General features: G+C 52.4%; 2 protein-coding genes across 5 annotated transcripts in view; both read left to right on the forward strand.

Annotated features, from left to right (window-relative positions):
- The window catches only part of ACIN1 (apoptotic chromatin condensation inducer 1), a gene marked incomplete at its 5' end in the record, with an annotated part of 34,978 nt that extends 27,581 nt beyond the window's left edge, over positions 1 to 7,397 (forward strand). Inside the window, 9 exons of the mRNA XM_083581963.1 lie at positions 501 to 646; positions 741 to 896; positions 1,782 to 1,932; positions 2,041 to 2,186; positions 2,283 to 2,390; positions 3,578 to 3,685; positions 5,384 to 5,702; positions 6,122 to 6,222; positions 6,723 to 7,397. Coding sequence (XP_083438089.1) covers positions 501 to 646; positions 741 to 896; positions 1,782 to 1,932; positions 2,041 to 2,186; positions 2,283 to 2,390; positions 3,578 to 3,685; positions 5,384 to 5,702; positions 6,122 to 6,222; positions 6,723 to 7,016 — 1,529 coding nt within the window. The 3' untranslated portion in view covers positions 7,017 to 7,397. The remainder of the gene's footprint in view (positions 1 to 500; positions 647 to 740; positions 897 to 1,781; positions 1,933 to 2,040; positions 2,187 to 2,282; positions 2,391 to 3,577; positions 3,686 to 5,383; positions 5,703 to 6,121; positions 6,223 to 6,722) is intronic.
- An 8,475-nt stretch (positions 7,398 to 15,872) lies between these two features.
- The window catches only part of CDH24 (cadherin 24), a 33,315-nt gene continuing 21,516 nt past the window's right edge, over positions 15,873 to 27,671 (forward strand). The window contains exon 1 of one of the 4 annotated variants that reach the window (XM_083582003.1): positions 15,873 to 16,127. The gene's annotated coding sequence lies outside the window, so the exon portion shown is untranslated. Of the gene's footprint in view, positions 16,128 to 20,861; positions 21,586 to 22,408; positions 23,109 to 27,671 lie in introns of those variants that run through there. The other 3 variants (XM_083582006.1, XM_083582005.1, XM_083582004.1) reach the window with 3 other exon arrangements.

A 27,671-nucleotide genomic window follows, 5' to 3' on the forward strand; every position in this document is an offset into this window, starting at 1 on the left:
TCATGGTAGATGGCCACACCTGGGCTGAGTATGAGCGGTTCTTGGGGAAGTCTGCCTCCCTTGGAACTCAAGAAAGCAGATCTCTTTCTCTTTTTAGTGCAATATTAAGGATCGGTTGGCTGATCACTCTTATTAATGTAGTTTTTACAGGGTTTTAAACATTTACAAAGCTCCTTATCCTTCCCCTCCCCTCTCATCACTGCATGGCTTAGGCCGGACTTTGGAATGAAGGGAGGGGAGCTGGCCATATCTTCCCTAACTCCGAGCATGTGCAGAGTGCATTCTTGCCCAAGCCGCCTGGATTTACAGAAGCATTTGAGACTACGCATTAGCCCTTGTAGCTGTCCCGAGAGATGAACCCCTTGAGAGATGAACCTGAGGGCGGCAGGGGAGGGAGGTACCCTCTCTGCCTCCGAGGTACCATTTCACTGAAAAACAGGGCAGGCTGCGTCCCTGCGAGGGGAGGGGTCTTAGCGTTGGGTCTGCCCTCTTGATTTCAGCGTCATCGGTGGCCAAGGGCACAGCGGCAGCGACAAACAGTGACACAGAGGGAAGCCAGCCGGGAGGCCGGAAGCGGCGCTGGGGGGCCAGCACAGCCGCCACGCAGAAGAAACCTTCCATCAGCATCACCACAGAGTCCCTCAAGGTACCCTAGGCTCACGGCTGTTCATTTTAGGCTCGGCGCAACTCCTTTAATCCTGGCCTGACGCACCCCTCTCCCTTGGTCCCCCCCCCAACAGAGCCTGATCCCTGAGATCAAGCCCCCGACGGGAGGGCAGGAGGCAGTGGTGGACCTGCACGCCGACGACTCACGCATCTCCGAAGATGAGGCCGAGCGGCACCCGGAGGAGCCCCCCCACGAGAAAGCCCTCAAGATCTGCCGCACCGTCACACAGGTTTGTCCGTCACCGGTGGGCTCTGGGTGGGCGTTTTGGCTCAGAAGCAGCTGCAGGAATGTGGGCCGGAGCATCTTCTGAGTGGAACTGCAAGGGAAACCTCTGGGGCCTCCGCCTCCAGGCCACCGTAGGCCAGGCAACCTCTGCATTGTCTTGCCTGCTGAAGGTAGCCGCTGAGCTGCCTGCCTAATTGGCACAAGGGGTAGAACAATGTCCCCTTGAAAATGCATGTTATTATTTTTTAATTAATTTATAAAACACATACATAAACATTTACACAATACACTATCTAATTTTTCATAACATAAAACGTACCTACGTTACCCTATAAAATACCAATCTATATTAGACATACCAACATACCTACACACTTACCCCATACAGACACCCACCAAGTGACGTGACTTCCAGCCATTCTTGTTCCGCTACTTTATAGTGTAACAAGAAAAACAAAGTAGTGAAAATGCATATTTTTAAGACAACTGGGTTTTTCTTTTCTTTCTTTTTTGTGCTTCACATCAGTGCTTTTTTAAATGCTGTAAATCATATTTTTCATAGTATAAGCAAGTAAGCACTACCTGGGAAAAGCTAAACCAAAGAGAGGCATACAGAGATAACCAACAGAGTCTCTCTTTCGATAGATCCATTTCCGTCAGTTGAGAACAAGCCGTGAGGTGTAGGCAGCCTTGGAGTCTGGTCCGAGGTGTTTACATGTGAGATGAAGCTAAGCCAAGTCGCTCTTTAGGCCCATTGCCCTCGCTAAGCCCGTCCCCATGTTTTTCTGGCAACCCCGTTGGGCACATTGCAGGCGCTGCTGCTGCTTCTGGTGGAAGCCCTTTCTTGTCTCTCCTGAAAAACACAGCTTGTTTTTTCTCTCTCCCCCAGGTGGTGCCGGCTGAAGGCCAGGAGAACGGCCAAGGAGAGGAGGAGGAAGAGGAGGAGAAGGCGCATGAGGAAGAGCCGCCCGAGGCGCCTCCTGCCGTCGCCGTAGAGGCAGTCGTGCTGCCGCCACCCGTGGAGCACGAAGTGAAGAAAGGTGCGGGGCGAGGGACAAGGGGAGGCTGCAGGAGTGGAATGGCAAGCGGGGGCCGGAAAGTTGAGTTCCTGCTTCTGAGCCCCAACTTCCCTTCGTCCCGCCCCTTAGTTACGCTGAGCGACACTCTGACGCGGCGCTCCATCAGCCAGCAGCGCTCCGGCGTCTCCATCACCATCGACGACCCTGTCCGCACAGCCCAGGTCCCCTCTCCGCCCCGCGGCAAGGTCAGCAGCATCGTCCACATCTGCAACCTGGTGAGTACGTGCCCAGAGTGGGGTGGGTGGCCCTCCAGCAGCCACTGATAAGAAGCCAGACCTGCCTTAACACCCCGGTGGCGTCCTTTTGCGCAGGTGAGACCCTTCACTCTTGGGCAGCTGAAGGAGCTGCTGGGCCGGACAGGCACCCTCGTGGAGGAAGCCTTCTGGATCGACAAGATCAAGTCCCACTGCTACGTCACGGTGAGTTTTCCGCCCTGTCTCCCCCAGCTCGGAGGAGCAAATCCTTGTTTCGAACTCGAGTGCCCTGCAACGGATTGGCGGATGGCCCGGAAACGTTTGCGACAGAGCCAAGGGCCACATTCCCTTCTGGGGAGCCTTCCGGGGGCAAAGGTGGGCAGGGCAACCACGGTCATCTTTGTCCTTTATACAGTGGGCTGTATACACGGTGGCGCTGTGGGTTAAACCATAGAGCCTAGAGCTTGCCGATCAGAAGGTCGGCAGTTCGAATCCCCGTGATGGGGTGAGCTCCCGTTGCTCGGTCCCTGCTTCTGCCAACCTAGCAGTTCGAAAGCACGTCAAGTGCAAGTAGATAAATAGGTACCACTCTTGTGGGAAGGCAAACGGCGTTTCCATGCGCTGCTCTGGTTCGCCAGAAGTGGCTTAGTCATGCTGGCCACACGACCCGGAATAATAAAGCGAGATGAGCGCCGCAACCCCAGAGTCAGTCACGACTGGACCTAATGGTCCCTTTAGCTTACAGTGGGCTTGCCTCTCCACGCACTTGCAGGCCCCTCTCTGTCTTCCATCCAGGCAAGCAGGATGCATTTGTGACACCTTCCAGCCAGGCAAAGCACTCTTGGAGGGGCTAAGCGAGGCCGGCTGTGGGGTATGGCTTGGGGAGAGTTCTGAGGGCCAGGCAGAGATCTGTTATGGAGGGCTGCATTTGGACCCCAGGCCTGCATTTCCCCACTCCTGCTCCTAGAGGTTCTGCCCCCCCCCCCGGACTGTTTTCAACGAAGTTCAGTTCCTTGTCATTTTGAATGTCTTTAATTGTTAATTTTTCTCACTGATAACTTCATCAAGCAAGCAAGCAAGCGGTGTGTAAGTTTTGTACACTGAATAAAGCCAGGATTAGAGCACCTTTTCCCATCAGGGAAATCCTGTTCACTCTTTCTCTAGGAAAGGGTAGTAGCAGCCTTGAAGGTGAAAGACTTGCTTTTTGAAGAACTAAAACATAAATTTGAGAGAGAGCCATATGCAAGACTGGAGTGTAATGCAACAGCCACCTGCGAACCTCGTCAACCGAACATTTTATTGGACTTGTGATCACTTAGTGACAATCCCCTGCTCTAAAGCATGAAAGAAAACCAAACTCTGCCTTTTAAAAAAAAATCTTCCTACCTTTTTACCTCCCTTTTTCTTTTCAGTATTCAACAGTGGAAGAAGCAGTAGCAACTCGCAATGCCCTCCATGGCGTCAAGTGGCCACAATCAAATCCCAAATTCTTATCGGCAGACTTTGCAGAGCAAGATGAGGTATGAACTGTGAGAGATAAGGCAGAATAGAGGGTGGGATTTGTTGCTCTCCGTCCCCTCGATGTCTCAGGAGAGGCTGCATGCAGTAAACTGGGAAGATGGGGAGAAGGAGCTCCATTTTCAAAAAAAGTCTTTCAGTTTACCTCCCCTTCTGAGAGATACACTGCTGGGCCGGGGCACTTGGGGCCGTCCAGAAAAGAGCGTTGCTGGATCAGGCCAGTGGCTTTCGAGTCAGCATCCTGGTCTTGCTTTGGCCAACCAGATGCCCTCTGGGAAGCCCAGGAGCAGGACCTGAGCACAGCAGCGCTCTCCGCCTCCTGTGGCTTCCAGCAACTGGCATTCACAAGCATTGCTATCTCCAACTGCGGGGGGCAGAACAGAGCCATCATGGCAAGTAGCCACTGATAGCCTTTTCCTCCATGAATGTGACCCCTTCTCTTTTGAAGCCCATCCAAGTTGGTGCCCATCACTGTCTCCTGGGGATGCGGGCGCCACACTTCAGGAAGAAGTACTTTCTTCCGAACCCTTAAACTTCATTGGAAGCCCATGACTTCTAGTGTTATGAGAGAAAGGGGAAAACTTTTCTCTATCCCCTTTCTCTACACCACCTCTATCCCCTTTCTATCATATTGCTTCGTCCTCGTCTTTTCTTTAAACCACCCAAACCCCTAAATGCTGTGAACTTTCTTCATCCCCTCGATTGTTTTGCTTGCCCTTCTCCAAATCTTTTCCAATTTTGCAATATCCTTTTTGAAGTGAGGCGGACGGATGTCTGGCTGCGTTGCCCAGTGGTCAGGAGTGTTTGGACTTGTGGGCCAGCAGGGTCTGGAGAGGCGAAAAGCTCCTAAAAGTAGAACGCAGGAGGAGTGTAGCATCTTAAGAGGTCGGGGCTTCTTGTGGAGACAAAACTGAACCGAAGCAGAACTCCTAAAAAACCTGTTGGAGAATTCAGACTGGACGGAACAGAAATGAATGTCTTGCTTCAAGACATTTCCCTGTGAAACTCATTGATGTTGAAGGTTGTGGTGGCGGCCAGTGGGGGTTTTAGAGGATGGGGCCAATGTATGGAGGTTTAAGTCTGCCCAGGGATAACAGGCCTGTTGACGTGGAGTGGAAATTGAGGGTAAAGGCCTGCAATTTGCTAGACGGACATTGCCTGGCCTGGTGGGCGCATTTCTCAGAGCAGGACTGCTCTATAGGGGCAGTTTATCTTTCTATTTCCATTTGTATCTTGCCCTTTGGCTCACAAAGAGCCTCCATGGCATATCTGAAGAGCCTGGTTGCTGGATCTGCCCAAAGGCCCATATAGTCCGGTGTCCTGTTCTCAAGGTTGCCAAGCAGCTGCCCCAATGGGAACCTAAGTGCAACAGCCCTTCCATTTACGTTCCCCAGTATAATGCCTCTGACAGTGGGTGAATATCTTTATCCTCTGCTGCTGGCCTTACCCTCCACAAATTTGTCTTAATTCTCTCTGAAAGCCACCCAGATCTGTGGCCATCACTGCATCCCATGGATCAAATTCCTGTGCACTGACTAAAGAAGTCCTTTCCCTGGCCTGTCTCGAATCTTCCGAAACAAAACTGCTAAGTGAAACACAATGGAATAAGTTGGGAAATGCTTCTTGTATGGTCGGAGGGCTGGGCGTTTTAAGGAAAGCAGCCATGTGTGTCTGATCTTCCTCCTCCTCCTTCTCCCCAGCTGGATTTCCACCGGGGTCTGCTGGCCGAGCGTCCCGCAGAAGCCAAGGCGGACGAGGCTCTTGCTCTCCCCGGGGTGGGCCTGGGCATGCGGGGGGAGCGCGAGATGTCGCGGCGCTCGGAGGCACGAGAGCGGGAGGCGGCGGTCCGGGAGCAGTGGGCCGAGAGGGAGAGAGAGATGGAGCGCCGGGAGAGGACGAGGGCCGAGCGGGAGTGGGACCGGGACAAGGTGCGCGAGGGGCCCCGCTCTCGGTCCCGATCCCGGGAGAGACGCCGCAAGGAGCGCCCCAAGTCAAAGGAGAAGAAAGCCGAGAAGAAGGGTGAGTTATATGGGCCCACAGGGGGGGGGGGTGTTTAAAAATTATTCCTTCCGTGATGGATCCAGGGCTGTGTGGGAAGGTGCAGGCAGAATGCAGCCCCTTCCTTCCAACTCCACGATGCTGTGATTCAGCCTTCCCTCTGGCATTAGGAGGCTGACACATGAGTGTGACCGTTAGTGCCGTGTGAATTTTTGGAATCTCCGCCTCGCCTTTCGGCAGTCGCCATTTTGAGTGGTTGACTGCATCTGGTTGGGCCGAGGTCTTTAGGAAGCCGAGGGAAGAAGTCCTGGGAAGCCTCCCTTAAGAGACCGCTCTGGCGTGCAAAGTATTTAATCAATAACAACAACTGTAAGAATAAAAGTGTGAGGCTGCCTTTGCCCCTCTGAGGTCTCTGCTTCCTCCTCTCCCTCTGCCAACAGAAAAGGCCCAGGAAGAGCCCCCCGCTAAACTGCTGGACGACCTTTTCCGCAAAACCAAGGCAGCCCCCTGCATTTACTGGCTTCCTTTGACAGACACCCAGGTAAGAGACGCTGTCATTCAGGAATGCTTGGGAAAGACAGTAATATCATTTGGTGCTGTCTGGGCTGGCAGGGAGATGGGCTGGCTTCCCCTGTCAGGTTATCCTTGTTTCTTATTAAGGGTGAACAAGCCAAGGAATCCAGAATGCCGGTCAAAATCTGCCCTTGCGCTCAGATCCTTTGGGACACTGGATCAAATGGACAGCGGGAGGGTGCATACATTTCCACCTTCTCTGTGACCCTGAGGACTAGAAACTTATTTCTAAAGGGGAAGAGATTCTCAGGATGCAGGCCAAGCAGATGTTTTATGCATCCTTTGTTTATTTGCCCAACTTCTGCTAGCCATCATAAAGAGCTGTGCGGCCTTTTCTGAAGGAAAGCTTGGCGATGAACCGCATTATTAAATGGGTTCTGCCCGGCTCCGGGTACACGGGGACTCTGCCCTCCTGGTCCATGGGGCTATTTCCAACCTCCCTTTTCTCGCCCGTTGTCTTCCCCTTAGTACGTTCAGAAGCAGGCCGAGCGGGCAGCCAGGGCCCGGGAGCGAGAGCGCCGGCGCAAGGAGCAGGAGGCGGAGGAGGCCCGCCAGCGGGAGCGCAGCCGCCAAGCCGAGCGGGAGAAGAGGCGGGAGCACAGCCGGGAGCGCGAACGGGAGCGCCCCAACGCCACAGGAGGCGGGGCCAGCAGGGGGGGCGAGCGGAGTGGCCGGGACCGCGAGCGGCGCGAGGCAAAGGCCCGCCATAGTCGGAGCCGGAGTCGCAGCACGCCTGTACAGGACAGGGGGGGGCGCCGCTGACCTATTCCAACTTCTTTGCTTTGACCTTCTGCGGGGAGGGAGGGGGAGCGGTGGCGGCACTTCCTTCCCCCACCCCCTACCCCAAATCTAGCCCTGGTTTTTTGGGAGAGGACTGGGACAGCCAGGGATTGGGCTCCCCCTTTTCCAGCAGCTCTCGCGAGGAGGGAGGGGCGTGCTCGGCGGATGTCATGGCTGCGGCAGGCAGGAGGGCCCTTCCTCCTCGGAAAGTGGGGCGGTTTTTATCCCCAGCCCTCCCGCTCCCCTCTTCTCCGGGGCCAGTTCCCTCCCCGTTCATTTGTATTTTATTTTGGGAAAATCTTTTTTTTTTATTCTGATGAATACAGGAAAAGAGAACATAATAAAGAGATGGCGTTAGTTTTATACCCGCTGTGCGTCTTTCTTGTCGGGTTGGGGAGTCGAGTTCCAGAAGCTGCTCAGAGCAGGGTGCTTCTTAGCTGCCGATGCACCTGTGCAAAACACACACACACACACACACACACACACACACACACACCAGGATCTTGCTAGCAGCACACCAACAGAGTTCGGCAATTCCAGCCTCTTGTGCTAAAATAGGAAAGGGCAATTTCAGAAACGGGGGGTCAAACATCTTTTTCCCCCTCCTGGGACTACACTGCTCCCTCCTGGGGCCACGTGTCTTCCGCCTGCGCAGCCGTTAGGCAGCAGATGGTGTCTGAGAACAGAAGGCAGAGGCGCCACCACTCCTCCCAGTACCCAGATGGGCTTCACTGGTGCCTTTCAACTGTCAAGAAGCCTTGCTGGTCTCCGAACGGCTTGGGCAAGGCCCAAGAAGTGACCGCAAGCAGTCAGGGGACACCTGGATCCACCCAAAAAGAAACCCAAAGATGAGAACCCAAGTTCTTTGCTTGCTTGGATTGATTTTGGAAGTGCCTCACAAAATCTTAGGGGAAGCAAGTTCCCCCTAAGCTTACACGATGCATGCAAATACAATAAAACTGCACATTTCAAGTTGTGTTAACCAGCTGTCCGTGGTCCACATCTTGGGTGTTTGGGTACATAAAGCTCCAACAAGAGAGACCTTAGTAGAGTGCAAAAATGGGAGGCAAAAGTCAATGGCTAGAACTCCCATATGCAGCATGGGAAGGGACTACAGGGGGCATCTAGCCTCACCCCATTTTGGCTGGCCGTCTTTTTGCTCCTCTCTTGGAATTGAATTTAAAAACAAGTTCCAGAAATGGGATGATACGTGTTGCGAAAGATAAACTATCCCCATAGCCTTATGTTACGAAAAGTAGTTTTGCAATGGTTCCCTTCTGCCTTGTGGATAACTTTGCTAGATGTTTGCGTTTTTAACCTGTCTGAAGAATTGCACAGTCCTGGACATCTCTGCTCCTCATTTTTTCTCAAATCAACACTCTGAGGCAAGTTAGATTTGAAAGAGACTAGTCCAAAATTTATCCCATGAGCTTCATAAGCCCGAGTTGGGTATCGGAAGCTCCTCCACACTGTTTTGGACTAGATTACCCTCAACTACAGTTCTATGAATTTGTCTGTGGGGCAGGGATTGGCAAGGTTTACCTCGCCTGGGCCGGTTCACTCCAGCAGAGATCCCTTCATGGGCCGGATTGCACGTGCACCCGCAATTTCGGGTGTCTGCATCTGCGCAGACGTGATTTCCAGCACCGTGGAAGTGAGTCCCTGTGCCGCACTGCGCCAGTTTAGCGCAGCTGAACTCGCTGAGTGGGTGGCTCTGTTCGGGGGCGGCTCGGGGGCCGGTTTAACTACCCCCGTGGGCTGCTTGTGGCCCATGGGCCTTAGGTTGCCTACCCCTGGTGTGGGATATAAAGGCCTAAAAAGGATTTGTTAGGCATGCAATTCCCTTTCTGGCTGATAGGTGGCACCAGTGTTCCACAGCTAATTACTTAGATGGGGAAAAAGGAGAACGCAAGAAACCTCTGAAAATGAGCTGCGCTTCCGGCAGTACAAAAACCAGAGGTGAGTTTCTATGCCTGGAAGAAACACTGTGAAGTTTTAAAAGGCTTTTTGCAGCAGTTCCTTTCGTTTAGCCGCCCCTTTGCCTTTTTCATCCTGCTTGAACCAGAATTGTAGAATTGCAAGGGGGCCCGAGGGTCATCTAGCCGAACCCCCTGCAATGCAGGAATCTCGGCTACATCATACGTGGCAGAATAGAATTTTCCCTTTCACATTTTGGTGCACCTCCAGGGATGCTGCGGAAGATGCTTCCAGAATGCAGCAAAAGGGCCATCCCATAGAAGTAGAACATCCCATAGAAGTAGAACATCCCATAGAAGTAGAACATCTGCTCTGAGTGCAGAAGGCCTCCGGTTTCAGTCCTTGATGGCATCTTCGGGTAGGGCTGGGAATGTCTTATCTAAAATCCTGAAGAGCATGTCCATCACTCTAAGGTCCCAGGGTGTGTTGGAACAATCAAAACACAATATTGCAAACAGTTTATAACTTAACAATCACAGACACTGAATCCTAAAAATGTACACCTCGAAGTGTGCAAATGACAGAACAGAGGTGCATCTTCACAGCGTCCTGTGGGGAGGGGGTTCCACAGCTTGGGGGCTGCTGCAGAGAATAGCCTCTCCTGGGATGCCACCCCTGAGCTTCTGGGCATGGCGAAACAACAGGGCCCCCACTGCCCTGTGGGGGTAGGGAAGGAGGTGGTCTTTCAGGTATTGGGGGGGCTTGAATTGGGCCTGGAAATGAATGGGTGGCAAGTGTGCTGGATGAATGGTAGGCTCAAAGAATTAGAGCTGGAAGGGACCCTGAGGGTCATCCAGACCAACCCCCTGCAATGCAGAAATGTTTTGCCCAAAATAGCACTCAAACCTGCGACCCTGAGATTTAAGAGTGGCACAAACCAGCTTCCTATGTACAGTGGTACCTCTGGTTAAGAACTTAATTCGTTCTGGAGGTCCGTTCTTAACCTGAAACTGTTCTTAACCTGAGGTACCACTTCAGCTAAAGGGGCCTCCCACTGCCGCCACGCGATTTCTGTTCTCATCCTGAGGTAAAGTTCTTAACCCGAGGTACTATTTCTGGGTTAGCGGAGTCTGTAACCTAAAGCGTATGTAACCTGAGGTACCGCTGTACCCGGCTGAGCCTCTTCTCCCCTCTCTCCCCCATTTCCTCCACCTGTTTGCAGCAGGCCAGTGTGTGCTCTGCTTGTGGCGATGTTCAATGCGCCAAAACTCAGCCCTTTTGTCAAGGGGGGGCGGCAGACGGCTTACAGATAGGTGATGCCCTTTCTACGTGCTCCTCTGCCAGGTGACTAACAGCAGTCCTGTCTCTGTGGAAAGTTGGGCGCAGTTGAGCTGCTGTGCGTGTGTGTGCCTGTGGGGCAGGCGAAGAGTGTGTGTGTGTGTGTGTGTGTGTGTGTGTGTGTGTGTGTGTGTGGAAACCGGGTGGGTAGAGAGACGAGGGCTTTAGACCTTGCAGATGATTAAAGCTTTGCACACATTCCCACACCCACACGGCCACCGCCGTTCCTGCCTCGTTCTCCATAGCAGATTGCTTGATCCACCAGATTTCCTCTTTCGATCCTCCTAACTCCGGCTCAAGCTGGGGAGGATTACATCACCTAACGGGATTTGGGGGTGGGGGTGGCCGGCGAAGAGAGGCCTAGCTGGAGAAGGAGCTAATCCCCACCCAGGGACCCTCTGCTGTTTCCCCTAGGTGCCGGTCGCAGTGGGTCCCCTGCAAATTCTCCATTAAGAGCGCACAGGGGGGTGCTCAGCCAACTTATGGGCTGCGGAGGAGCTTTGAAGATTTCTGCCGTCCCTCGTGTATGTATGCTACTGCGGTGGTGATAGCCTTTATTTTCTGCCTATCTGCCAGCCAGCCCCACTGCTGAAGCCTCCAAGACACACTGTGAGTGTAAGAGATTGAATTAAAAGCACAAATTTTGTCACAGAAAAGCCCACCAATCCAGAATTTCCCCCCTTCTCTGCCAGTGGTGGTCTCTGGACTTCTTTGGCAATCACTCGTAGCCGATTAAGATTGTCTTCCATAAACACAGTCTTAACAATGAGTCCGTAAGTGACTGTGGAGGCGAATTCTGGATCCACATGTCCTTCCACAGTGGGGAAATTGGTTTCCGGGCAGGATTTGATCACGGTGTGGATTTGCCAAGCGTGCCTTCCTCATAGCACGTCCTGAGTTTGAGTGCCTTCAAAGCCCATGACACCGTTGGTAAAGGCTGTTCTCCGACTGGAGCGCTCGCAGGCCAGTGTTTCCCAATTGTCAGTGTTTATACTACATTTTTTTAGATTTGCCTTGAGACAGTCTTTAAACCTCTTTTCTTGACCACCAGCATTACGCTTTCCATTTTAAAGTTTGGAATAGAGTAGTTGCTTTGAAAGACGATAATCAGGCATCCACACAACATGACCAGTCCAGCGAAGTTGATGTTGAAGAATCATTGCTTCAACACTGGTGATCTTTGCTTCTTCCAGTACACTGATATTAGTTCGCCTGTCTTCCCAAGTGATGTGTAAAATTTTTCAGAGACATTGTTGATGGAATCTTTCGAGGAGTTGGAGATGGTGTTTAGAAGTGGTCCACATTTCACAAGCATATAGTAAGGTTGGAAGTACAATAGCTTTGTAAACAAGCATTTTGGTTTCCCTACGAATGTCCCAGTCCTCAAACACTCTGCACTTCAAGCGGGAGAAAGCCGCACTCGCAGAGTTCACTTCCTGCTGTTTATCCACAGTAGATTATATTCACAGATATGTTGCACCTGAACATGGAGGTTCTAATGGGATATTGATGTTAATAGGCCATAAACTGATCCCACCTTGTCTTTAAATTTGTTGATGCTGGCAGTCACAATCATATATTTCAATAGGGCCAGAAGTGATCACGGTAGCCTCTCCTTATTATCCATTATATACCCCCTCATTTATTTATTTTATTTCATAGCTTGCCCACAGGCCTGTGTGGATTGCTTGGCCTACTGCAAAACGCAGGCGCCGAAATTGGTACGAGAAGCAGAATCCAACCATGGGAACCATAGCTTTTGTTTTGCATAAGGTTCCGGTCCTCTTGGTGGCAGAGCTAAACATGAGTTGAGGTGACCAAAAAAAAAAAAAAACAACCCGATGAAAGGAAGGAATGCAAGAGCAGATATGAGCAAAGGTTTCAGAGTTTTAGGGTGGCAAATTCAGGTATTTTTAGCCTGCATTTTCTCCTCTGTCCCAGGAGCCTTGTAACTATAAAAAAAAAACCTCCATAAAGCAAACTAACGGTATAAAAATACTATTACAAATCAATAAACGTCTTGTTAAAAAACAGCTTATACAACACTTCAGCTCGGGCTAGGCTGCCTATTCGTTTCTGCTTCTGTTTTTCTGCTGTTCTCCACACTTGTGCTGAGTGGGGCCTGTCCACTTTCTGAGTCCTCGAAGTCCTTGGGAGGCAACTGCCTCGGTGCGCATCGCGAGGCCACGGGGATTGGATGTGATAGCTGCCCTAGCCAGGGTTGGGGGTCAGGGCTTTGCTATGGGGCAAGCGGAGGCGGAGAGAGACTCCCTCATGATCCTGCCTCAGCGGAGGGGTGTGGGAACGGTTAGGCGTTGAGTGACAGCCAGCGATGGATGTGGGGGGAAGATTCCTCTTTTCCCACGCGATTCCCCCGGGTCCTCTTTCTCCTCGCGGGTCTATTTTTATCTCTCCTCTGCTATCGCCTTTCTCCTTCACCTCTTTCTCTGGTTGTGCTGTTGTGCGTTGCGAGGCGGCTCTCGGCTCAGAGGAAGCCAGGATTGGCTCTGCCCAAAAAATCCCCGTCTTGCATCTCGGCCAGATCTTTGACTCCTGACCCCGTGGCCACTTCCAAGGACCTGCATGTCCACCCTTTCCTTGACCCCTTCCCCTGTTGCCAGCCTATGCCAGAGCCTAGATCCCCTGCCCCACCCATGGCCCCCTTTATATGGGAAACTGGACTAGTCATATCTACCAAAACTGCCCTTTGACCTTTCCTGGCTTCGGCCTAACCTATAGACACTGACCCCCTACCATGATCCACCCTCACCACCTAAACACCCCTGGAAAGACCCCACCCAAAATCGCCTTTCTACTCTGACCAGTGCAACTCCTCAAACTTGTCCCCAGCCCTCCATATAAGTCGCTCACCAGCCCCACACTTCTGGGGGCTGATGGCTTTTAGCCCCAGCCTGGTGTGCTGACAATGGTTTTTAAAAGTCTTCTCCCTTTTTTAAACTTCAGGGCTTTTGCTTAATATATTTAATCTCTCTCTCACACACACGCTCTTCCTCTTAGTCCACTTATGGGGAAGTAGAGCTTGACCACAAGACCCCCACAAAAAAACCGTGGTGAGGAAGGAACCGAAATGACCCCTATTTTTCCCAGACTGCAAACACTGGCAGGAAATGGGTTGATTCAGCTCTGAACACACACACCCCAAATGGATTTGCCCTCTCCAAATATTTGGGGTTTGCCCCCCTTTCCCCCCATCCCTCAGTCCACACCACCCCTGTCTAGAAGCCTCTTCCTCAGCCTTCCTCAACAGCAGAGAGCCCAGTTTCCCCCGCCGGGTTAATTACGCTATTTAAATTCCCTCAAATAATCGCAGCCAGTTAATTAAACCTCAATCGATCGTTAAAAGCAGACCAATAATGAATACGCCAGCAGCCTCGCTGGGCCTCCACGAGCGTGACTCGCAGAGACCCCCAGCCCCCACCCCACTCCCTGCCGTTGTGGGCCCCCCAAATCACCTGATGCCTTTCAGGCCTGGGCCACGCAGCACCCCAAAGTTCAAGCCCCCCCCAGATAACAAGGACATCCCTCAAGCCCCATCTCTGCACCACAAACCCCAATCCTGACCCACAAATAGCCCAATCTTCCACCCCCAGTCTCCCTTCTCCCCCACTTTTTTGGGGGGCCTCCAATTCCCTCATTCCTTCTTCTGAGCTGTGTTGATGGTTGACCTGCATCATTCCCACGCCGATCCCGTTCTCTGATTCCCCCTCTTCTGGATTTGGGCAAAGGGGGGGCGGTGGCAAGGGACCCCCCTCTTTCGTTCTGCCTGGCAGTCCGCGGGAGCGCAAGCCCCACTATCAATTTTTTAAAATGAGCCCTCATTAGGAATTCACAAAGTTTCCTTCTCGTGAATAATTCAGGGAACAAGAGAATGGGTTGAGGAGGTGGGGGCAGAAATGTGGGGTGGGGAGGTTTCTGGGAGCCCCGCTTTCCAAGATCCTGGCTGCAGGAGAGGGTGGGGGTCGGGTGGGGTGTTCACAAGCATCACGGGTGCCCACCCCCTTCCCAACTCCCCGCCATTTTTCCTTGGCTCCCGCTCCCTCCCAAATAGGCCAAATTTCTGCCTCCCTCACCTCTCCCAGTCCCTTAAAATATTCAAGAGCTCATTAAAATGCAATTGCAGCCAAACAATTCATTTCGGGTGGGGTGGGGGGGTTCGCACGCAGCAGGTGGGGTATTCTGGCTGAGGGAAGAGGCTGGGGGCAGAGCTGGGAGGCAGAGCCGAAAGACTTGGGAGCAGGGCTCGGGTTCAAGACACCTTGTCCTGCATTCGATAGATCTCCAAAGAGGTGCTGGGGCTCAAGGCTACCTGGGGAGGGGGCCTTCCGTTTTGCCACGGAAGCCCCCTCTCCGCTTACCTCTCCACATGTTATGTCTGGGGGTTGTTACCTAGTGAGGAAGGCCGAGCACACTCTGCACATGCTCAGAGGCACTCTTGTCCGGCTTGTTCCCATTTTCCTGGATGTTGAAAACCGATTCTAAGCCTGCCTCAAGAGAAGCACACGTTGGAGGTCTGTGGTGTCAAGTCAAGGGAGCATTATAGTTGGAGGCTGGCACCCCAGTTTGCCAAAATGGGGGGGGGGGTGACATGGGATTTTGAGCTGGTTTTGAGTATAGATGCTGGTTGTGGGGGGCTCAGCAGGCATTGGGGGCAGTTTTAGGGCAGAATTGAAAAATGTCTTGTAAAGAATGTTGGATTAAGTCCCAAATGATGGGTCTGGACTAAGGTTAGGTTAATTGATGTGGGGATTAGCGGTCTCCATGGGTCAGAGGTAGAGGTGAACCTAGTTCTGTAGGGTGAGATATTGGGGTGGGGGGCAAAGTTGAAGGTTGGATATAAACTATGCAGTGGCGTAGCGTGGGTTGTCAGCACCCGGGGCAAAGCAAGTAATTTGCGCCCCCTAACCCGTGGATTTGCGCCCCTAACCCTAATCCCCAGATGTTGCGCCCAGTGCGGCCGGCCCCCCCTGCACCCCCCACGCTACGCCACTGAAACTATGGACCAGGCACTCTGTTTGTGGGGCTCTTTTGGGGAGGGGTTCTGAGAGTCAATTGGGGGGCAGCAGAGTTTAAGAGTGGGGTGGAGGGTAGCAAGAATTGACATGTAGCAGGTGGGGGAATGAAATAAATAATTAGATTTGTGCCGGGACAGGAAAGGAGATTTTTTTTGGGGGGGGGGAGTAGAGTGGAAGGATACCAGCAATTCTGAGGAGGGGTCTTCAAGTCAGGACTGAGGACCCCCAATTCTTGTGTGTGGGGGGAGAGAGACACCTTTTAGACCAGGAGGGACGCCTCTATTGGGGTGGGGGTTGAAGAGAGTTCAGAAAATTGGGGTGGGGGGAGTCCTAGTCGAAGGCTTCTAGGGGTCCAGGACTGGGACAGTGGCACGGCTGTCGGGGGTTTCTGTGGGTCAGGGTTTGGGGGCAGACATTGTCGCAGTGCCAGGCAGAGGGGGGTCGCGCTTTTCAGTTGTTTTTTTCGGGGGGGGGCTCTTATCTCTTCCTCTCCATTATTTCTCTCCCTCTGCTCAGACCACCCTGGCGGGAGGGGGGAGCGTGAGTAGTAGCTGAGAAAGACGAGGGAGGGAGGGGGGAGGATCAGACGAGCATCTCTGCAGAAGGAGCATCCCTGCATCTCTCTGTCGCTGGTCCTGCTGCGCTCCCGTCTTCCTTCTCGCCCTTTGCTTCTCTCTCTCTCTTTCTCTCTTCTCTTCTACCTCCCTCCTCTTTCTCTCTCTCTCTCTCTTCCCCCCCTTCCTTCTACATCTCTGTCTCGTTCCCTCCTTCCTTAACCCCTTTTCCCGGACTCCCAGCGACTCAGGTAGGTTCCCTTCACTTTTGGGGTGGGGGGAAGGCAGAGGGAGAAGAAGGATAGAGGGGTGGAGCCCCCAGAGGGTACCCACAAGAAGAGGGGGGTGGCAAAATGTGGGGGTGGCGTGGGGGGGACGGAGTGCGGGCGAACCCCACAACCCACCCCACTTCCCTACAAGAGCTCAGTTCCCCCCATCTTTATCCATTCTTTCCCCCAAATGTTATATTATTATTATTATTAATAATATTATTTGGGGAGGGGGCTGTTTCTAGACCTGGCTCCAGGGCATGGGAGGAGCGCGGGAATCACTAATTGATAAAAAGGCAAAATATGTTGAATTCTATTTGGGGTGGGGGGGCGGTTCCATCCTGCACTTCTCCGTCCCTCCCACTTTCTCATTCCTTCTTTCCAGCCCCAGCTGTGTATGTGTGTGTGTGTGTTCCCCCCTCCTATTCCCGGGGGGAGTCGGGGATCAAAGTTTGATTAGGGACGTGACGGGAGCGAGGAGGGGGGAAAGCGATGGGGAGCCAGCGACGCCCGCACTCATCCGTCCGCCGGGCTTTTTCGTTCCTTCGTTCCGGAGAGAATTCCGTATTGATTGTGACAAATGTTGTGGCTGGCGGGATTCCCGTCTGAGAGGGGAGGCTGGGACGGCGAGGGACCCCCCCCCCCTTTCCCCAAACAGACGCGCTCTCGCCTTTCTCTCCCTCCTTCTCTCTCTCTTTCCCCCCCTCACCCCCACCCCCCGTTTTCTCTTCCCCTCTTTCTTTCTTTCTGCCTGTCTCATTCCGCGATTCCGAGGCGCCTCATTAGGAATTTCACTCACGCAGCCCTGGGTTGTAAATCTACCCCGGGAGTCTTAAGACTGCAGCGCGGGGGAAAGGATTGCGGGGGGCACTGGGAGGCTGGAAAAAGAGGGGGGACACCTGCTGGCATGACCGAGGGAGGGGGGGAGATGGAGATAAATCAGGACCCCCACCACCTCAGCCTCCCGCCCCACAAGGATTCCCAGGAGAGGGAGGGCTGTGGTGAGGACTGCTGAAACCTGACCCACAGCCCCCCCACATCCACCCAGATCTGGAGAGACCCCCTACAAGGCATTTTATGACAGCCCCCCCTCCCCAGATTTATACATCAGCATCAGCTCACCCCCTCTTCAAGTGTCGTAGGTACCCCACAAGGGCTATGGGGTGGCTATAGATTTGGGGTGGCTCTGCCCTCAGTCTCCCGTCTCAGCTCATTATCCCCCCCCAATAATCCTCTGCATTCCTCAATGCACCTTGGTCCTCCTGACCCACAGCCCCCGAAAGCTGCCCCCTGATCTTTAAATGAATGCTGTTCCTTCCTGGATTACCTGTCGCCATGCTCACTCCTCAGGGCCCTTGACCTCTTCTTCGCACACCAAACCCCTGGTGTTCTGGCCTCCCTCTTTCGATTATTGCTCATCAGATTCAATTTCAGACCCAATTCCCTCTGCCCCCCAAACTGCAAATAAATAAATAAATCCCAGCTTTGGTCCTGATCAGTACTTCAAGGTCTCCATTTCGGACCTAACTCTGGCCCCACTCTACCTACTGAAAGGTTTTTCATTTTTGGGAACACACTGAATCGTAAAACTGGGGTGCCAGGGTCCCCCCCAGAAGACCACCCTGTCCAACTGCACTTCAGAGGCCCAGCCACCCCCAACATTATCTACACCCAGTTTGACTCTAACCAAATTCGCTTGTGGCTTCTCAAAAGAACAACCCCAAAACCCACCCAATATCTTTTTGGACTTCTAGTTTCAGGGTGAATCTGCCCCCCCCCCACCGCAGGTCCATCATGCCCCCTCCTCATTCTATTTCCCTCCCCACCACTAAGGGCTGCATTACCCCCACCCCCCACCCTGCTTTCTCTTGGAGTCAATTTTCTGACGAGGCGAAATAAGATTTGCTGGGTTTATTCTCCCAGGGTCTGGGAATAACTAATCCTAAAAAATCCGCTTAGATTTGGGCAGGAGGGGAGGGGGAGGGAGGGAAGAGACAGAGCCTGCCTGGAGGGGGAGAAGGAATAAATGAAGGAAGGGATGGGGTGGAGAGGGCTGGGGAAGAGGGCATCACTTTCAGGAGGAAGCAGCGGGGAATTAAAACAAACACAACCAGCTTTGGTCCCAGCTTAGGGCCTCATTCGGAGCCCCTGATTTATTTTAATGGCATCTAGGAAATCTGGGATACAAGATTTACAGTTACAGAGGCTACTGGAAATTGGCATTTAAACAGCGAAGTAATAAATGAGATACTTATATATGTCTCTGCTCCCCTTTTTTTGCTCTTTGCATTAAAAAAGAGAAAGAAATGCAAGCACTTTTAAATCAGTGGGGCATGAATGAACAGGGACCTAGTCTTTTAGGTTCATCTTTCCTTATGTCCTAGAAGAGTTGCCACCTTTATCATACAGCCCTTGCCCCTTGTGCCGTCTGATCTGAGGAGAAATTAGGCAGGGTAAAGCTTTTCTCATCTCCTGATCTCCAAGCCAGAAAAAAGCTTTTTAGCGGGCTACGTTTCTGAGCAATGGGCTAACGGCAAAAACACAGCAGCTGGGGAACAGGGAAGCAGTTGGCAACTCTCTGAAGGACAGGGAGGGAGGGTTAACACTATCTGTGGGTGCGCTGGCTCAAAATCACTTAACGGAGATGAGGGGTGTAGATCAGATTGATCAGTCTTTCAATCTGGATTAATTAATCCGGAATAAGTACCACCCCCTGATCCCATAATCACACTCCCTGGTGCCTATTAGAATCCACATTTCCGTGTTGTCTCCTTTTTAAAAACAAAAACAAGCCGGTGTCTTAACACTTCCCAGATCTGTAGTAAGTTAAGCGAAAACAAGAATGTACATTTGATCACAAGAAACATCATAATTGCCTGTTTGCTGCTTTCTGGGCCACATTCACAAAATTTGCAAGTGACAGATTCCAGGACTAAAAGGTGCTATCAGCATCCTTGTTAAACAAACAAAAATTTGAATTATTACCTGGTCTTAATGCTTGAGATATTTTGGAGTGCTGGGATCTAGCCTTGGGACGCGGGGAAATAATAAAAAGGCAGCGTGTGCTCTGAGCATTGGCAAAGTGCCTTTCCCCTCAACCGTCATTAGCCACAACCAGCTTTTGTACCCACGGAAGTTCAAACCTCCTAGCACATTTGAGCATGCGAGTGCCTTCCTGAAACCCCACAAAATGGGGATCTGTAGCTCACTGGCAGAGCATTCGCTTCGCATGGAGAAAGTCCAAGGTTCGATCCCTGATGTCTCCAGTTACATAATCATAATAAATTTAATAACAACAAGATGGTGGATCGTGGCCAGTCAGAGGAGGCTAAACATGATAAAGTGGACAAATAAGTTTCATTCGGTAGGAGGCAGCTTCCTCAAATATATTCTCATACGCAAAATCGCTAATATTTATTCTGTATTGACTATTCTGTCATCCCTTTCTTCAGTCATTGACACAGATAACAGCTGCCACTTCATATAAAAGCACGTTGAAAATAGGGGTTGTTTTTTGGGGGGGGTGTATGTGAAGAATACTGTTGTTTGAACCACCCCAGTTGTGCAAACGAAAAGAGGTTTGTGTTGCTAAAGGAATCCCAGAGAGCGAATTCCGTGTTTTCTTTCTGTTTGTCCTGGGCTGGGCCAGATCAAAAGTCATCGCCTCAGGCGGCAGAACCGGGACACAATTTGAGGGCTTGTCTTTTTGGGGCAATTTCCGTCCCAAATGTACCCCTCAGCGGTATAATTTTAGCGGCTCGGCGGCAGGAACTAAGCGCCATTTTGGATCTGCCGGCCTGAATCTTGCCAGGCCTGGGCGAGAGAGAAGCAGCTTAGCTGTTTTGCCTCAGGTGGCAAAATATCTGAGGCTGGCTCTGGACATTGCACACATCTTGGGAAGCGTTCCAAAATTTATGAAACGGAAACTTTACAACGGTCTGCCTCTGCGCCTGTTTGACTGCCCAGATTTGTGGTTGGCTGGTCAGCTTTTGGCTCCCGTGGAGGGAGTTTAGATGTATTTGACTTGACCCACTTGTAAGCTAACTTTTTTTATTATTTTTTAATGCAGCTTGGGGTTGCTTTCGGACATCTGTCTTAAGATGCCTGCCTGGGGAAATGTAAAAAGTAGGAAACGAGCCTCCTTCAGCTTCCTAGCATGTTTATTTCATTAGCCACCTTCTTCCGGTGGGAAATGGGTGCTGCTACCACACGCACCCCAGACGCCCTTGAAATGTGTGTTTTGCTGGAGCTAATTCTGACCTGTGGTAGCAACCTGCAAATGGTCATTACTCTGGGTTTGTTAGCCAGGCTCAGGGAACAAAAAGTGGAATCGGCGGGTCTTTTCACGTGCAACGGCAGGGCCTCTGAGACCCTCTTGAGTTATTTGTGTGATATAATCATAGAATCGCGGAATTGGAAGAAAGGGGCGCGCGGGTCATCTAGTCCAACCCTCTGTGATGCAGGAATCTTTTGCCTGACACGGGACTCGAATCCGCAACCCTGAGATTGTGAGTCTCATGCTCTGCCGACTGAGCTAGGCGCCTGATAGGCGGGATACGTGCCTGCATGTGTGAATGCAACTAATGCAGGGCAAAGGAGTGAAGAGAGCTGGGTCTTTATATTCAAATTACAGACAACGGGAAATTTGGAAGGGGGTAGGAAAGGAATCAAGTCCTACTTTTGTAAAGGTTCAAATGGATACCTGAGGCTGGTGCTCAGGCAACTTTTGGGCTGAATCGGTAACACTGAGGGGAAAGCGAAGGGAGGAGATGTCGTTGTTGTGGGACAGGGCAAGTTGCCTCTGGGAAAATGTGGTGCTGACTAGAAGCTTAGACCTGAGCTTTTGTGCCTTGCTGGCTTCTTGAGAAACCTGCAACGGTGAAAATCCTATCTCTCCCCGCCTGCCCTCCCCAAGTCGGTTGCTCCACGCTGATCTGCTTTTGAAATTAGAAAGGGGGGCTTTTCCATCCTGCTTCTCCCCAGCCCTCAGATCTCTCAGATCTTAAATGCGCCTTCCTGTAATTTAAAATTGTTTCTTCTTATCCTCGCCCTCAGCAGATACGGCATACTCTCCGTCTTCTTTCTGACACCCTTTTAAAATACTTGGGAGGAAACCGCCGCTTCTTAGAGCAAGGGTTGCTGGTGGGGGAACAGGGAGACCCTCTAGGTTGTACGGCAAAAGGACTGTAGCTCCGCGCCAGAGCACTTTTTTAAAAATGCAAAAGTCTCAAAGTTCAAGCCATTTCCTGGCGCCCACCCCCTCCTGGGCTTCAGCTCCCACAATCCCCCACCATCGATTGGCCTGCTGGCTGGGGATGGCTGGATTTTGGAGCCCAACCATATTGGGAAAGCCACATAAGTTGTCCCTTGGGGAAAGATAAATCAGCATACTCCTCCTTCTCCACAGGGCTTGGTCTCGAAACGATCACGCCGCAATGAGGTCCGAGGGTTTTGCCCTGCAGTGCCATGCAAGGCCGCAGAGGCTTCTGGGAAATAGCGTTGTGAACGCCATAGTTGTCCGCAGGGCTGGTGGGCAGAAGGGGGCAAGCCAGCCCACAAAACTGAAAGACGTGAGATGGGGCGTGAAAAGTTGGGCAAGTTTGAGCCAGGCCTCACCTAGTTTTAGGCCCGTGAAAAAGAGATCAGTCTCTGAAAGGAACGATACTTCCCCTTGTAGTCACACCCTTGTAGCTTGGAACACACAGAGAGATTTTTTGTGGCAACTCGCAGGCGAAGGGAGAGAACTCTGTACATGTTCAGAGGCCCTCCAGGGTCGAGTTTTTCACTCTTGGTCTCCAGTTGCAGGAAGCAGGGGACGACTTGGGGCTCCTCTGTGGGCAGGGAAGGAAACTCAACTTTGGTGCCTTGGAATTATAGGAGAATAGAAAGCTGCCTTGCGCTAGAGTCACACCACTGGTCTACCTAGTATTGCCTGCACTGACTGGCAGCATTTCTCCAAGGCTGCAGTCAGGTGTCTCTCCCAGCCCTCCTCAGTGATGCCATTGGGGATTTCACCTGCAACCTTCTGCCTGCAAAGCGGATGCTCTACCAGCACAATCCCTTGGTGCTGATAATGCCAAGGCTGAAGGTTCAAATCCTCGCATGAGATGGCTGCATTGCAGGGGTTGGACTAGATGACCCACAGGGTCCCTCCCAACTCTACGATTGTATAATCTACACCGGGGTAGGCAACCTAAGGCCCAGGGGCCGGATGCGGCCCATTGGCCTTCTCAATCCGGCCCACGTGTTTTTACATGAGTAGAATGTGTCCTTTTATTTAAAATGCATCTCTGGGTTATTTGTGGGGAATAGAAATTTGTTCATTATTTTTTTTAAAAAATATAGTCCGGCCCACCACATGGTCTGAGGGACAGTGGACCGGCCCACGGCTGAAAAAGGTTGCTGACCCCTGATCTACATTACCAAAAGCGGTTGAGAGAGGCAGTGGCTGTTGGGTGGGTGCCTGAACCGAACAAGTTGCTTACAGGAGCGCGGCCAGCTGCCTTACGTTGAGCCAGACCCTCAGCTCACCGAGTGCAGTTTTGCCTACACGGACTGGCAGCAGTGGGTCTCCAGGGTGTCAGGCAGGAAGACACCCCCAGGCTGGGATCGAACCTGTGAGTTTCTGCGTGCAAAGCTGATTCTCTGCCACTGAGCCGCACAGCCTGTATTGCCCAGGGCTGCATCCGGCTACTGAAAACGGGGGCCGAGGCCTGAGAGAGTGCCTGCTCAGCAGGAGTCAAGCCCAGCTTTTTCCCTCCCTCTGCCGCCATCTCAAATTAAATCCGGGGCTGGCTACTTCTTGAGGAAGCACCTGCTGGACACGCGCTCCCAGCCTCCCATTCCCCTCCCCCCCTTGCTCATTTCCTCGCTGTTTATCTTCATTTCCGATCAATAAGGAGAAGCCAAGTGACTGAATCAGTTGTCGCTCTGAATGAATTACAGCGATTAGGCCCCGGTATGGTGAGGAGGATGAGGGAGGAGGAAGGGGGGGGACCAGATCTTCGTGCCAGTTTCAACAGAGGGCGCCACTGGAGGGCAAGGCGGGGGTGTTTTTAAAAAAAGGAAAGAAAAAATTTATTAACTGCATTTCTGGATCACGCTCGAAAGGTTAAAGCAGGTCAGGCCGCAGTTGGGCCCAACTGCCCTGCAGGTTAATTGGGTTGAACGAAGGCCTCAGAGGGAAACCGCTAACAAGGAAGGCGAGAGAGAGGAGGGAAAAAACTGAGAAAGGCAGAGAATGCAGATGCCGACTGAGCGAAAGAAATACAAAAAGGTGGGGAGACCCGGGGGCTTCCGGACGACCTGTGCACTGCGCATTTCGTCCTGATTTGTTCACGGGGAAGCGAGGCAACGTTGGCCATTTAGTGAGCGTTAGCCCCAGTTTGTTTTCGGGGAGGTTAGATGATGTGCCAAAGCCAGTGTTACCCCTGCACTTTCCGTGTCGTGAAAAGTTGGATCTTTTGGGGAAAGTGGGTTTCTTATTTCTTTCTTGGTTAAATTTGTATTCTGCCCTTCATCCGAAGATCTTAGGGCAGCTCACGGCAGGATATATATACTGTATCTACAGGGTTTTGAGTACAAGAGGGCCAAGTCAACTTTAAGCATGCAGCCTAAATTTGCTGGTATGTGGTTGAATCCTGCCTGAAAGCAGTGACAGTCTGGAAGCTCCCAGGTTGTGGAAGAAGGAGCGACAGAATGGAGGAAGGAAGGAAGGAAGGAAGGAAGGAAGGAAGGAAGGAAGGAAGGAAGGAAGGAAGGAAGGAGGAGAAGGGTCTGTGGTGGAGCTCAGCCCTAGCACTAGTTGCCAATGGCAGAGCTTATCCCTTGAGGTTATGAAGCAAGGGCAAAACAAGGGCTCCCCAGAGCAGATGCAGAATGCATCTCCCTTAAGAGCATAAGAAGACCTTGCTGGATCAGGCCAGTGATCCATCAAGTCCAGCATCCTGATATCACAGTGGCCAACCAAATGCCCCCCGGGGGGAAACCCAGAGGCAGGATTTGAGCACCAAAACACTCCACCTCCTGAGATTCCCAGATTCCCAAAAACATGCTGCAGAAGACAGGCACTATGGCTCGTAGCTGTCGATGGCCGAATCCTCCCACGGATTTGCCCGATCCTCTTTGAAAGCCGTCCAAATCGGTGGCCCTCCTCACCTCTTCCTGAGGGAGTGAGCGACTGCTGCAGGCTCCTGAGGTCAGAGAGTCTTCCCACAGTTGAGGGCTGAGGATGAGAGCTTCCAGGTCAGAGGATGCTCCTTCCAGGGTCCTGGCATCTGTCCCCCACCCTCTCGAAACCAAGGACTGGGAAGGCAGGCAGGTAGCCAGGCAAAATATTGCAGAGGGTTAAGTGAAGAGGGTACCCCAACTGCCCTGTTATTATCTCCCTAGCATGGGACGCGGGTGGCGCTGTGGGTTAAACCACAGAGCCTAGGACTTGCCGATCATGTCAGAGGTTCAAATCCCAGCGACGGGCTGTGCTCCTGTTGCTCAGTACCTGCTCCTGCCAACCTAGCAGTTCGAAAGCACCTCAAAGTGCAAGTAGATAAATAGGTACTGTTCCGGCAGGAGGGTAAACGGCGTTTCCGTGCGCTGCTCTGGTTCGCCAGAAGCGGCTTAGTCATGCTGGCCACATGACCCGGAAGCTGTACGCCGGCTCCCTCGGCCAATAAAGCGAGATGAGTGCCACAACCCCAGAGTCGTCCGCGACTGGACCTAATGGTCAGGGGTCCCTTTACCTTACCTAGCATGGTCAAGAGTCCTAGAAGAAAGAGGACAGGGCCTCAGGGCTTCCTCGGTGGCCCAAGTCAATGATGGCAGAGGTTTTAAGCACAGAGGCAAACGTGGCCGAAATATTTTGCCGAGGAGCCATCAGGTTTTCCTGGCCCCCGGCTCCTCCTGCCCATTTCCACCGCTAGATCCCACTGGATAGGTTGTCGGGGGACGACAACGAATTAACCCCAGAGTGTACGTATATATATATATCCCCACACAAAACAGGACAAGGCGGTATCTCTGTCTCATTCTGCCCTTCCTTGCAACTGCGTTTATCTCTCCGTCTGTCCATTTCTCGCTCCATCCATCATCTGTCCTCTCTCGTCTGCAGGGCAGGCTGGGGAGCAGGACCTGAGGGGAATGTAGAACAGAGACACCAGGAGTGTGTGTGTTGTGGGGGGGGCAGGGAGTGAGAACAAGAGGGAGAGAAGATGCGGGGAAGGAAGGAGAGAGGGAGGCACAGGCGGATGCATAGATAAATAATCTGCACGGATGGATGGATGGACGGGCAGATGGCTTAGATGAATAGTTAAGTGCTGTCTTTGGACAGGTTGGTGATGGGCAGGTGGATGGAGCGATGGGCATATTTGAAGATCTCTGTGGACGGATGGATGAATAGTGGGCGGGTGCTGCAGGAGATGGATGGGTGGTTTAAAGAGGGACGTGTGGGGAGAGGAGGAAGGGGGAAAGGGGTGGGTGCATGGAGGAAAAAAGGAGCTTGGAGATGCGCGGATGGTCGGAACATTTCACATCGGGGGTACACGTGCGGGTGGTAGACTCTGGATGGTGGGCAACTAGGAACTCCACGAAGAGGCCCTAGTGGTTTTGTGGGTTTGGAAATATGGCTGCACCCAAGGGGTGCTTTGTGAATGATTTGGGGCTGGGACTTCCCTAGGCGAGTGAACCCCATAGACCCGAGCAACTAAATGGCTCTATTGCCAAAACAAACTGGGCAGCAGTTCTTCAGGGTTCAAGGCAGGACTCTCTCCCTGTACCTGGAGACACCGGGACTTGAACCTGGGACCGCCTGCCTGCAAAGCAGATGTTTTCCTGCTGAGCTGCGGCCTCTTCTTCGTGACCTAGGGGCCCTCGTTGACCTCAGGGCTGGTCCAAGCCGTTTTGCTGCCTGAGGCGAAGGACAAGATGGCGCCCCTCCCCACTCCAGCTGAGCTAACTTCAGTGCCAGCAACGGAAATAGCATCCTCCTGACAACCCGAAGGCAGCAGACTATTTTAGGGATGCTGGGCTGGCCCATGTCGCCTGCACAGCTTGGTCCTCCAACAGAGAGCAACACGGAGGGGGGCCTTCGGAAGGAAGCTCTAGGAAGCGGAGGTGGAGGCCCTCCGCACCTGCCCCCTGAGGCGGTCTCCTTTCTCCGCCCAATGATAGGGCCGGCCCTCTTCCTCCCCATTCATTCTTTCCCGTTCCTGAGTCAGACCCTAGAACTGTGTTTAGGCTGACACCCTTGTCGGTGGATGTAACTTTCACGAGTACAGCGCACGTCACCCGGGATCCTGAAGCTACCAGGACAAGGTTGCGACTTAAACGTTAGGAGTAAGTGCTATTTGACAGTTCAGCTAGCTCAGAAAGCAGTGGACTTTTCTTCCAACTGTACGATTCTATGATTTGTGGCAGGCTGACACCCTAGGCACAGAAAGACCCAGAGTTTGAGATCCTGGGTCAGAAGGAGTAGTACCTAGGAAGCTGCCTTATGCTGAGTCAGATAACTAGGCCAGTGTTGCCTGCACGGACTGGCAGCCGTTCTCTAGGGTTTCAGCCTCTCCCTACCTGGAGATGCTAGGAATTGAACCTGCAACCTTCTGCATGCAGAGCAAATGCTCTGTCACTGAGCCACGACCCGTCTCCGTCGTCACGCATAAGTAGTATAACCTCCAGTGGGACCGATTTACCCAGTGCTGAACTGGCCTTCTGGTACCCATAATAGGTAAATCTGTCTCCATTAAATGAGCCTTTTCCTCTTCTCCGCCACCAGAAGCAGCTGAGTTTCACCTGTGGAGTAGTTTAGGAAACCAAGGGTTGAGCCGAAGAACCCGCACGCACCTGTGATACTGGTTTTGTTCTTAGATTTCCCATTTCTGCCTTCATATAATTTTAATGTTTACTGTGAACCGAGAGGTGGGGAACCCATGGCCTTCCAAATGTTGTGGCACTCCGGTTCCCATCGTTCCCTGATGGTGAGCCATACTAGCCACAAAATCTAGAGGGCCACAGGTTTCCCCAGTCCTGTTTTAAACCGCCCAGAGAATCCTAGCTAGGAGGTGGTCCGCAAATATTGCAAATCAATAAGAACAGAGGATGCCGGGATGAGGTTCTCAGCTCACGCGCCAGCCGAGCAGCATCCGCAGTGGAGCGCCAGCCCAAAGATTGCCTCTCGACTCAATCGTTTGCTGCGTCGGGCGGTGCCAGCGCAGTGTGCACCCGAAGACGTGCAGAGTGTGGCCCAGGCGGCTCCCTTGCCTTGGCTTTGCCCTTCCCTGAAGAGAGGCAGTGTGGTGTAGGGCTTAGAGTGTTGGACCAAGACCTGGGAGACCAGGGTTCGAATCCCTGGCAGACGGTTCCCCCCCCAAAAGTCCAATTTGGAGCCCATTGGTTAGATCCAGCAGGAGGGCAGTTCTCTGCAGAAGTCCTGTAGGATTGCGGGCAACGTTGGCCAGCTTGCCTTGAGAAGGGATCCGGGAGGCTAGGAGTGATTTGGGCTAGCAATGGGAAGACCTCTAGGTCATTTGGATA

This window comes from Podarcis filfolensis (genome assembly GCF_964270895.1).
Source record: "Podarcis filfolensis genome assembly, chromosome: 13".
Taxonomy (NCBI): Eukaryota; Metazoa; Chordata; class Lepidosauria; order Squamata; family Lacertidae; genus Podarcis; species Podarcis filfolensis.